This window comes from Cebus imitator, unplaced genomic scaffold, assembly GCF_001604975.1.
Source record: "Cebus imitator isolate Cc_AM_T3 unplaced genomic scaffold, Cebus_imitator-1.0 Scaffold296, whole genome shotgun sequence".
Classification (NCBI taxonomy): Eukaryota; Metazoa; Chordata; class Mammalia; order Primates; family Cebidae; genus Cebus; species Cebus imitator.
The window spans coordinates 1,756,578-1,768,612 of record NW_016107611.1 but is presented as its reverse complement, the minus strand read 5'-3'; the positions used below and the strand labels follow the sequence as shown (position 1 = coordinate 1,768,612).

General features: G+C 53.3%; 1 protein-coding gene across 5 annotated transcripts in view; it reads left to right on the top strand.

Moving 5' to 3' along the window:
• Positions 1–1,694: 1,694 nt before the first annotated feature.
• The window catches only part of ERCC2 (ERCC excision repair 2, TFIIH core complex helicase subunit), a 21,243-nt gene continuing 10,902 nt past the window's right edge, over positions 1,695–12,035 (top strand). For 3 of the 5 annotated variants that reach the window (XR_001817556.2, XR_005196032.1, XM_017502453.2), the window contains exons 1-12: positions 1,695–1,779; positions 2,083–2,182; positions 4,132–4,209; positions 4,321–4,383; positions 4,573–4,686; positions 8,328–8,444; positions 8,527–8,643; positions 8,932–9,055; positions 9,148–9,244; positions 9,364–9,497; positions 9,573–9,741; positions 11,546–11,664. Coding sequence is in view for 3 of the 5 variants with exons in the window: in XM_017502453.2 (XP_017357942.1) it covers positions 1,775–1,779; positions 2,083–2,182; positions 4,132–4,209; positions 4,321–4,383; positions 4,573–4,686; positions 8,328–8,444; positions 8,527–8,643; positions 8,932–9,055; positions 9,148–9,244; positions 9,364–9,497; positions 9,573–9,741; positions 11,546–11,664 (1,237 nt within the window). In the remaining 2 variants the exon portion in view is untranslated. The other 2 variants (XM_037729233.1, XM_037729234.1) reach the window with 2 other exon arrangements.

Sequence of the window (12,035 nt, the reverse complement as noted above, 5' to 3'; positions counted from 1 at the left end):
TTAGACTATCTGCAATAGTAATAGTCTAACAATAGTAATAGTCTCTAGCCATTAGACTACTGTAACTACTGTACCAAATGCTACATTGTAGTCTGATTGTTACTACTTTGCAGATAAGAAAGTGAAACCCCAGAGAAGTTAAGTAATTTGATCAAGATCACAAAGTAAGGCTGGGTGTGGTGGCTCATGCCTGTAATCACCACACTTGGGGAGGCTGAGGAGGGTGTATCACCTGAGATCGGAAGTTCAAGACCAGCCTGACCAACATGGTGTCACCCTGTCTCTACTAAAAATACTAAAATATAAAAATTAGCCAGGTGTAGTGGCGGGCACCTGTAATTCCAGGTATGCAGGAGGTTGAGGCAGGAGAATCACTTGAACTGGAAGGCGGAGGTTGCAGTGAGCTGAGAATGTGCCATTGGACTCCAGCCTGGGCAAGAAGAGCGAAACTCCATCTCAAAAAAAAAAAAAAAATCACACAGTTAATACGGTGGAACCAGGATTTGGACCCAGGAGCTTTGTTTCCAGAGCTCGCAACTTAGCCACTATACCACAGGGCCTTTCAATTACTCCCTGATTAAAATGCCTAACAGAGTATTTGGCAAACAGTAAGTGCTCATGAAATAGGAAGAGCTGTTTATAAGTTTTTTATACCATAGTAGTCTAGGACACAGTATATATTTTATATCATTTTGACCATTTATTTATTTATTTTGAGTCGGAGTCTCACTCTGTTGTTGCCCAGGCAGGAGTGCAATGGCATGATCTCGGCTCACTGCAGCCTCTGCCTCCCCAGGTTCAAGCAATTCTCCTGGGATTACATCCACGAACCACCGTGCCCAGCCTATTAACCATTATTATTTTATTTTATTTTTGAGACTGAGTTTGGGTCTGTCGCCATCTCGATTCACTACAACCTCCACCTCCTGACTTCAAGCAATTATCCTGCCTCAGCCTCCCAAGTAGTTGGGATTACAGGTACTCGCCACCACGCCTGGCTAATTTTTGTATTTTTAGTAGAGACAGGGTTTTACCATATTGGTCAGGTTGGTCTCTTGGCCAGGCTGATCTCAAATTCCTGACCTCGTGATCTGCCCGCCTCGACCTCCCAAAGTGCTGGGATTACAGACGAGATCCACCGTGTCCGGCCCCATTTTATTTTATTTTGTTTTCATTTATTTGTTTGTATTTTATTTAAAATTATTTTTATTACTTTTTTGTTTTACAGCAGGTATTTTATAAATGCATTTTTGGTGTGGCAAAGGCATTTCTAACTCTCGGGCCCAGAAAGGATCACCAATTTCCCTGTCATTCCCCGTTAGACTCTATTCACTACTCAATTTTTGTTATTTTTATTTTTTTTGAGATGAGGTGGGGGTGGGGGGATGGGGGTCTCGCTGTCTTGCTCAGGCTGGTCTCGGACACGTGGGTTCAATCAACACTCAAACAATCTTGGCAGGAGCAGGAGTACCAAATTCTAACGAATGAGATCGATTCTCTCTGCGCTCTTTCTTTCACGTTTTGTTTTTGATTGGCCCTCGACGAACCTCAGTGACACCTCCCACACCGCCTCTCCCGAGAGTCCGCGGCCCTCGCTTTTTCGTGCGCACGCGCAGTATCCGATTGGTTCTGTCCTGGCGGATTGACGTCCAAAATCGGCCAATGGCGTTGTAACGTATGTGCAGCGGGTTCTCGAAGATGCCCACGACCCGGCCTCTCGCTGAATATTCATGAGGGAGGCGGGCCGACGCCGCTGCACAGCCAGGCCGGCGCCATGAAGTGAGCAGTGGGCTGGTGTGGGTTGCAGCTCCTTAGCGGTCGCGGGGTTCTTGAAGATGGGGGCACCGGTGGGCGCGCCTGGGTTCCCGGGGGGGCGAGTGGAGGCTGAAGGGGTGGGGCGGGGGCAGCCGCGGGGAGCAGCGGTGATAGCGAGGAGGCACTGAGGGCAGCCCGAGGCTCCTGAGGACCTGGGGGTTACCGGGGCGCCGGGCGGGTCACCCCTCTGGGCACGATGTGGGGGCAGTGTGGAGGCGGGAGAGGGGCTGAGGGGACGGGAACTGACCCAACAGTCCCTGCTGCCAGGCTCAACGTGGACGGGCTGCTGGTCTACTTCCCGTACGACTACATCTACCCCGAGCAGTTCTCCTACATGCGGGAGCTCAAACGCACGCTGGACGCCAAGGTGGGTGGCCAGTGGACCCGCCCCGCCCGCTCGACCGGTAGGGCTGCCACGCCTGGGTCTAAGACAGATTGCAGGACGTCTGAACATCCCGAGGTCCTTGAGAATTCAGGACCCCATAATCTGTTGTCTAAAATGGTGACTAGGCTGGGCTCAGTGGCTCGTGCCTGTAATCCCAGCGCTTTGGGAGGCCGAGACGGCAGGATCACTTGAGGTCAGGAGTTGGAGACCAGCCTGGCCAACATGGTGAAACTCCGTCTCTACTAAAAATAAAAAAATTAGCTGGGTGTGATGGTGGACACCTGTAATCCCAGCTACTCAGGAGGCTGAGGCAGGAGAATCGCTTGAACCTGGGAGGTAGAGATTGCAGTGAGCCGAGATTGCACCCTTGCACTCCAGCCTGGGCGACAGGGTGATACTCGGTCTCAAAAATAAAATAATAATGGTTAATAGACTGGGCGCGGTGGTTCATGCCTGCAACCTCGGCACTTCGGTTGGAGGTGGAGGCTGGAGGATCACTTGGGCCAGGTGTTGGAGATAAGCCTGGGCCACACAGCAAGATCCCACCTGCACAGAAAATTAGAAAATTAGCTAGGTGTGGTGGCGCTTGCCTGTAGTTCCCACTGCTCCAGATGCTGAGGCAGGAGGATTGCTTGAGGCCAGGAGATGGAGGCTGCAGTGAGCCATGATTGTGCCACTGCACTCCAGCCTGGGCAACAGAGTGAGACTTGTCTCTTAAGAAGGAGAAGCCGGGGGTGGTGGCTCATGCCTGTAATCCCAGCTCTTTGGGAGGCCGAGGTGGGTGGATCACAAGGTCAGAAAATGGAGACCGTCCTAGCCAACATGGTGAAACCCCATCTCTACTAAAAATGCACAAATTAGCTGGGCATGGTGGTGGACCCCTGTAGTCCCAGCTACTCAGGAGGCCAAGGCAAGAGAATCGCTTGAACCTGGGAGGCGGAGGTTGCAGTGAGCTAAGATTACACCGCTGCACTCCAGCCTGGTGACAGAGTAAGACTGTCAAAAAAAAAAAAGGGAGAAAAGTTCACTGTATATCAGCTATTGTGCTAAATATTTAACCCGTAATTTCTCCCAAATTCTCAAAGTCATGTTATGAGGAAGGTTTTATTATTAGGCCCATTTAATTTTATTTATTTATTTTTGAGACAGAATTTCCTTCTTGTTACCAGGCTGGGGAGCAGTGGCATGGCAGCTCACTGCAACCTCCACCTTTTGGGTTCAGGTGATTCTCCTGGCTCAGTCTCCTGAGTAGCTGGGATTACAGGCATGTGCTACCATGCCCAGCTAATTTTTTGTATTTTTTGTAGAAATGGGGTTTTGCCATGCTGGCCAGGCTGGTTTTGAACTCCTGACCGCAGGTGACCCACCTGCCTTGGCCTCCCAAAGTGCTGAGATTACAGGCGTGAGCCACTGTGCTTGGCCTTAGGTCCACTTTGGAGATAGGGATACTGAGGTCCAGTGAGGAGAAGGTACTTGACTAAGACCACTCAAGAAGGAGGTGGCAAAAAAAAAAAAAAAGTCCAGGCGCGGTGGCTCACGTCTGTAATCCTAGCACTTTGGGAGGCTAAGGTGGGTGGATCACCTGAACTTGGGAGGCAGAGGCTGCAGTGACCCGAGATGTCCTACCAGGCGCGGTGGCTCACGTCTGTAATCCTAGCACTTTGGGAGGCCAAGGTGGGTGGATCACCTGAGGTCAGGAGTTCAAGACCAGCCTGGCCATCGTGGTGAAACCCCATCTGTTAAAAAATAAAAATAAAAGGAGGTGGCAGAAGTGGGGTTCAAACCTGCTGCCTCACTGCCCAGTCTTAACTGCTGCTGTGTTACCCTGCTGTTCCCAGTTGGTGGCACTGGGGGTGGGGGAGAGTCCCCAGAGTTTGTGTGCCCAAGGTACTGAGACCCTGTTTGTTGCCCCTCTGGTCCCCAACACGCAGGGCCATGGAGTGCTGGAGATGCCCTCAGGCACTGGGAAGACGGTGTCCCTGTTGGCCCTGATTATGGCATACCAGCGGGTGAGTGACACACTGAACCCAGAAAGGCAGACAAGGGAGGGGTGGGACAGGGAGGCAAAACCTCCAGTGGATGGGCCTGCCAGTAACAGTGAGTCTACTTGTCATGGGCAGGCGTATCCGCTGGAGGTGACCAAACTCATTTACTGCTCAAGAACTGTGCCGGAGATTGAGAAGGTGAGCCCGGACTGCTCCTGGTGCTCCAGCCCCCACTGTCGCCTGGGCCCCATTGGCCCCTGTGGTGGTGGCTGTCACCAGCTGTGGGGGGGCGTTTGGGAAGCTGGGGAAGAGGCTGGGGCCTGGCAGGGCAGGGGTGTGTGCCTCCATTGAACACAAGCTCCCCCTGCTCCCCCAACTTTGGAGTAGGTGATCGAAGAGCTTCGAAAGTTGCTCAACTTCTATGAGAAGCAGGAGGGCGAGAAGCTGCCGTTTTTGGGGCTGGCGCTGAGCTCCCGCAAAAACTTGTGTATTCACCCTGAGGTGAGCAACTGTTCCTTCTCCTTGCCCTTAGCCCAGAGGTAGAGGAAACTCTCTTGTCCAAACACAAGTCCTGGATCCCCAGGCTGGACCTCTTGTAAAGGCATGCAGTGGCTACACACAGAATTCCCGCTCAATGGTCCAATTCTCATTCATCCTGGCCCAGGCAAGCACACCTCCTCCAGGGAGCCTTCCAGTTCTTCCCAGGCTTGGGAGAGGTTAAGCCATCTCTTGCAGTCTCTGGCAGGCCTGCAAGAGACTTACCAGCAGGGTACTTACCAGCAGGGTACTTTTGGAGAGGTGTTTTCTGCCACCTGGGCCTGAGTCTTCCTTTCTGTAAAATGGGGATAGTTATCTGCCTCATAAGGTTGCTGATGATAAAATTGGGTGAAATGATGCAGCCAATGCCCTTAGCCTGTACAAAGAACTAAAGAATATTAGAAATTGTTGCCAGACGCGGTGGCTCACGCCTGTAATCCCAGCACTTTGGGAGGCTGAGGCAGGAAGATCACAAGGTCAGGAGATCGAGATCAGCCTGGCCAACATGGTGACACCCCATCTCTACTAAAAATACAGAAATTAGCCAGGTGTGGTGGTGCTCATTTGTAGTCCCAGCTACCTGGGAGGCTGAGTCGGAAGAATCACTTGGACCGGCAGGCAGAGTTTGCAGTGAGTTGAGACTGCACTACTGCACTCCAGCCTGGTGACAGAGCGAGACTGTCTCAAAAAAGAAAAAAAGAATATTAGAAATTGTCATGATAGGCCGAGTGCAGTGGCGCATGCCTATAATCCCAGCACTTTGGGAGGCTGAGGTGGGCAGACCACTTGAGGTCAGGAGTCCGAGACCATCCTGGTCAACACAGCGAAACAACATTCCTTCTAAAAATACAAAACGTGGTGGTGCACATGTCAGTAATCCCGATTGCTTGTACCTGGGAGGGAGAGGTTACAGTGAGCTGAGGTCACACCACCGCATTCCAGCTTTGCCTATAGAGTGAGTCTCTGTCTAAAAAAAAAAAAAAAATTGTCACATTTGTATGCATATGTGACAAATACAACATTAATTATTATGCTATAAAACCCTTGTACTCACTGTGTGCCAGGTACTGTTCTGAATACCTGTGGTAACTCACAGAATGTATATAATGTATATATGTATGATACATATATATGTGTGTATATATATTTTTTTTTTTTTTTTTTTGAGATGGAGTTTCGCTCTTGTTACCCAGGCTGGAGTGAAATGGCGCGATCTTGGCTCACCGCAACCTCCGCCTCCTGGGTTCAGGCAATTCTCCTGCCTCAGCCTCCTGAATAGCTGGGATTACAGGCACACACTACCATGCCCAGCTAATGTTTTGTAGTTTTAGTAGAGACGGGGTTTCACCATGTTGACCAGGATGGTCTCGATCTCTTGACCTCATGATCCACCCGCCTCGGCCTCCCAAAGTGCTGGGATTACAGGCGTGAGCCACTGCGCCCAGCCCTATATATACATTTTATATGTCTGTGTGTGTTTGTGTGTGTGTATATGTATATATATATATATATATATATACACATATATTTTGAGACAGAGTTTCACTCTTGTTGCCCAGACTGGAGTGCAGTGGTGTGATCTTGGTTCACTGCAACCTCTGCCTCCCGGGTTCAAGTGATTCTCTTGCTTCAGCTTCCTAAGTTAGCTGGGATTACAGGTGCCTACCACCACACCCGGCTAATTTTTTGTATTTTTAGTAGAGACGGGGTTTCACCGTGTTCGCCAGGCTGATCTCGAACTCCTGACCTCAGGCGATCCGCCCACCTCAGCCTCCCAAAGTGCTAGGATTACAGGCGTGAGCCACCGTGCCCAGCCTCATTGGCTTTTTTTTTTTTTTTCCTTTTTTCTCAGTAGAGATGGGTCTTACTATTTTGTTCAGGCTGGTCTTGAATTCCTGGGCTCAAGTGATCCCTCCACCCAAGCCGCCCAAAGTGTTAGAATTAGAGGCATGAGCCACCACATATTACATCACATTATTTGTAAAAATATATGAGAAACGATACAGCTAGTGAGTGACAAAGAGCACAGGCCTTGGTGACTGATGAAAGGGGAAATGGAGAGGGAAGGGCTGCCTGCCTCAGAGCTTTTTCCCTTTGGTGTAGGGAAGAGGATTTTTTCTTCAGAAACATAGCCTTAAAAAAAGCTGTGATGGTGCCTTAGAGGGTACAGAGCTGGCGAGGGGAGTCCCAGACTGTGCAGAACCTCCTTTGATTCTTAGGCCCTGCCTGGGTTTCATGTGTTTTAGCATTTCCAAGGATGAAGTAGTAATCCTCAACCTACATGCTAAAGATTTTTTCAAGGTTTACTGTTTTAAAAATACTAGTTTTGGTTGGCTGGGCGCGGTGGCTCACACCTGTAATCTCAACACTTTGGGAGGCCAAGGTGGGTGGATCGCCTGAGATCAGGAGTTTGAGACCAGCCTGACCAACATGGTGAAACCCCATCTCTACTAAAAATACAAAATTAGCCGGGCATGGCGGCACATGCCTGTAATCCTAGCTATTCCGGAGGCTGAGGCAGAAGAATTGCCTGAACCTGAGAAGCGTAGGTTGCAGTGAGCTGAGATTGCACCATTGCGTTCCAGCCTAGGCAACAAGAGTGAAACTCTCAAAAAAAAAAAAAAAAAAAAAAAAAACTAAAAAAAAAAAAAAAAAAAAAAAAGGCCAGGCAATGGTGGCAGGCACTTGTAATCCCATCTGCTTGGAAGGCTGAGGCAGGAGAATTGCTTGAACCTGAGAAGCAGAGGTTGCAGTAAACTGAAGTCATACCACTGCACTCCATCTCAAAAAAAAAAAACTTTTGGTTGTGTGCAGTGGCTCATACCTGTCATCCCAACACTTTGGGAGGCTGAGGCGGGAGGATCACTTGAGCCCAGGAGTTTGAGACCAGCCTGGACAACATAGCAAGACCTTATCTCTACTAAAAGACAAATATTAGCTGGGCGTGGTGGTGCACACCTGTGGCCTCAGCTACTTGGGAGGCTGAGAGGTGAAGGACCACTTACTTGAGCCTGGGAAGTCAAGGCTATAGCAAGCCATAATTGCGCCACTGCATTCCAGCCTGAGGAGCAGAGGGACCTATCTCCAAAACTATACATGTATAACTTGGAGTTGTAAGAGTGTAACAATTTTACTTTTTTTTTTTTTTTTTTGAGAGGGAGTCTTACTCTGTCACCCAGGCTAGAGTACAGTGACTGATCTTGGCTCACTGCAGCTTCTGCCTTCTGGGTTCAAGCGATTCTCCTGCCTCAGCCTCCCCAGTAGCTGGGATTCCAGGCGCCTACTACCACGCCCAGCTAATTTTTGTATTTTTAGTAGAGATGGGGTTTCACCATGTTGGCCAGGCTGGTTTCGAACTCCTGACCTTGTGATCTGCCCACCTCGGCCTCCCGAAGTGCTGGGATTACAGGCGTGAGCCACTGCGCCCAGTCCAAGTTTACTACTCTTGTATCTCTGCATTAAGTTCCCACATGTCTTAACTAATAATGCAACAGACAGGTTCCAGTTGTCCATAACCCCAGCCTGCTGGGAGGTGTGGAGGCCTGGGTTTGAAGAGTGGTTGGGCTTCCAGCCTGTCTGGGCGCTAAGATATGCCGCACCCTCAGGTGACGCCCCTGCGCTTTGGAAAGGACGTTGATGGGAAATGCCACAGCCTCACAGCCTCCTATGTGCGGACACAGTACCAGCATGACACCAGCCTGCCCCACTGCCGCTTCTATGAGGTGCCTAGAGGGCAGGGCTGAGGGAGGGAGGCAGGACAGGGACGCCTGGGGCAGCCTCTCTGACCCCTGGCACTTGTCCCAGGAATTTGACACCCATGGGCGTGAGGTGCCACTCCCTCCTGGCATCTACAACCTGGATGACCTGAAAGCGCTGGGGCGACACCACGGCTGGTGCCCGTACTTCCTTGCCCGATACTCAGTGAGGAGAACTGTGGGGCAGGCAGAGGGGCGAACGTGAGGGCTTGGGCTGCCTGCCCGTCTCCTGTCTGCCCATGTCTGTCTGTCGCTTGCTGTGAGTCAGCCTGCCCGTGTCTCCCTGTTGGTGGGTGGCTGTGTCTTGGTCTGTCTCTGTCCATCTGCTCGTATTTGTGCCTGGCCTGTGTCTGCCTCTGCCAGCTTGTGCGGGAGTGATGGGGCAGTGTGGCCAGGGGAAGGGGTAGGGGTCGCGGTGACAGGGCCCTGGTAATCCTGCTTCCCACCCCTCCAGATCCTGCATGCTAACGTGGTGGTTTATAGCTACCACTACCTCCTGGACCCCAAGATTGCAGACCTGGTGTCCAAGGAACTGGCCCGGAAGGCCGTCGTAGTCTTCGATGAGGCCCACAACATTGGTGAGGGGGGCCCCAGGGGCCAAAGGGACGCCAGCCCCTCTGACTGAGGCCCCTGCGGGCCTGCTCGAGCCGGCTCGCTCTCCCTTCTCCAGACAATGTCTGCATCGACTCCATGAGCGTCAACCTCACCCGCCGGACCCTTGACCGCTGCCAGGGCAACCTGGAGACTCTGCAGAAGACGGTGCTCAGGTGGGGCCGGGGATGGCTGGTGGACCCTGGTGCCCACCCTGCTCCTGGGACCCTGTCCTCTGTCTTACTTGTCCCCAGCGTTGCCAGCCAAGTCCCAGCCCCAGCTCATCTTCCCGCAGGATCAAAGAGACAGATGAGCAGCGCCTGCGGGAGGAGTACCGGCGCCTGGTGGAGGGGCTGCGGGAGGCCAGTGCCGCCCGGGAGACAGACGCCCACCTGGCCAACCCCGTGCTGCCCGATGAGGTGCTGCAGGGTGAGCCCCCACTTCCCGCTGCCCTCCAGTCTCTTTCCCGCCTCCCCCGTGGCGGCTGACTGCGTCTCCTCGCAGAGGCGGTGCCGGGCTCCATCCGCACAGCTGAGCACTTCCTGGGCTTCCTGCGGCGGCTGCTGGAGTACGTGAAGTGGCGGCTGCGCGTGCAGCACGTGGTGCAGGAGAGCCCGCCAGCCTTCCTGAGTGGCCTGGCGCAGCGCGTGTGCATCCAGCGCAAGCCCCTCAGGTGCGGCCGCAGACAGCGGAGGTGTGGGTGTTCGGGCAGGTCCCAGTTATGTAGAGCCATGTCCTACATGCCTGTAGCTCCGGGTCACTATTACCAGCCTCAGGAGTGAGTGAGCTGGGCCAAGCACGTGGGGCCCTGGCCCGTCTAACCAGGCAGGCCAAGGAGCAAGGTTGGAGCTGGTCCTGCATCCCTGCGTTGGGCAGGGGCCTGGCAGGCAACACCTGGCTGGAGTGGAGAATCTACCCCACCCAAGAGAGAGTAGTGGGGGCACCATTTCCAGAGGGGCAGGTTGGGGGAGGAACCAAGGAAGGTGGGAGGTGGGAGCTCTGAGCTAGGCCCGGCCACAGCGGCAGGGAGGGAGGGTGTCGGGAACGTTGAGAACCAGCTGATGAGGGCCTGGACAGAGGCTCCTGCTGGGAGCTGAAACCAGAACCTGGGCCTCACGGAATGGGAGCTGGGGGAGGAGCTGTCTGGGCCCATTTTGGGGAGTCAGTCTCTAGAGGCACAGGGCAGACAGAGAATGACCAAGGGTTAGGACGGGGCTTCTTTTCCTTTGCTGCTTTGGGTAAGTCATGGGTCTTCTCTGAGCTGCAGTTTCCTCCTTTGTAAAATGGTCAAGGAGTCGGATCTTTACCTCACAGGTGTCTGGTAGTGAATATGAGAGCAGCAAAGCCAACCACCTGCCCCGCCCTGAGCACTAAGGAGGAGCTAAGCCCCTCATGTTCCTTTTCCTTACCTCAATTGCATCCCCAGTACGGCATCCCCCCCCACCACCCCAGCTGCCAATGAGGACGCCCAGAGGGGAAGCTCTTGCCTAGAGCCACACAGCACTGTGCCTGGTAGTTGTGGCTTGAGGCCAGGCCTGTGGGCTCCAAAGGCCCTGGCTGCCCTGCCTTGGCGGGGGAGGCCATCTTCCAAGGGGCTTTGCCCATCTCCCCCAGGATTGGAGACTTGTGAGGGCAAAGAGGGGATCTCAGTCACTCAACGGACATTCCCAAGTGCCTGCTCTATGCTGGCAACACAGCTATAGAGCAGGCACTTGGGAATGTCCGTTGAGTGACTGAGATCCCTGTGGCCCAGTGGAGGGGACAGACTGACTCATCCCCAGCTAGTGACCAGCCAGGGTCAACCCCTAGGGTTGGAGGAGCCAGGCTGGAAGGGCTGAAGTGCGGGAGGCTGGTTTACAGGTGTGACTGCCTGCCTGGCTTCAAAGCCAGCTGCTCCATGACCCGTCCCTGTGGCCGAGAGCCTCAGCCTGTGTGCGGTTGTGGCCAAGTGGCGCTGCATGTGCGTGAGTGTGTGGGTGCAGTATCCATGGGATTCTGCAGGATGTGGGTGATGACTGCTTTCCTCTGTAAGCCCATGGGATCCCCACATTGTGTGTCACCACAGGTGCATGAGAGGCGGTGGGAATAGTTCCGGGTGTGAGTGTGTGGCCGTGTGGCTATGCAGGATTAATGCCATGACCTCGGGTTCTGGGTGTGATTGTGGGTCTCTTGATAAGAACCCACTTAGGCAGTTGTGCTAGTGTGTTTGACAAGTGACCAAATGACTCTGGGGTGTCTGATTATTGCTGTCTGTGCCATCGTGTGGCAGTGGCTGTGTGTGACATGCAGGTGTACAGCGTGGGGATGCCAGTTTCCAAAACAGGCCTAGTGTCCGACCTCACCGAGTGCCCATTGCCTGGGGAGACAGGCACGTGACCGCGTGCTGTGATGGCGGAGGCAGGGCTGCCGGAGGCAGGGCTGCCGGGCCTGTTCGTGGTTTCCATCTGCCCCCTGACCCCGTCTCTCCTCCCCACCAGATTCTGTGCTGAACGCCTCCGCTCCCTGCTGCACACGCTGGAGATCACCGACCTGGCCGACTTCTCCCCGCTCACCCTCCTTGCTAACTTTGCCACCCTCGTCAGCACCTACGCCAAGGGTAAGCTCACCTCTTTCTGTCCCTGTTAGGCCTCCTAGCAGCTGGAACCGGGGTCCCAGCAGAGTCTAGAGGGTTGCTGGCAGGAACTTGGACATGCAGGGCTTTGTGGGGCTTGGCTGGGGAATGTGAACTCTATTTTGAAGGCAGTGGGAGCCATAGATAGTTCTTGAGTAAGCCTTGTGCTCAGATTTATATTTTCACAGACTTCCTTGGGCTGCAGAGTGAGGATGAGGCCAGAGAAGTTCTCTGGGGTCAGCTCACACTAGAGGGCACGGTAATGAATTGGTCATTGTGTTCCTGAGGGCACTGGGGAGCCATAGCAAGTTCTAGCAAGCAAGGCGCCAGGTCAGATCTGTGATTTTTTTTTTTTT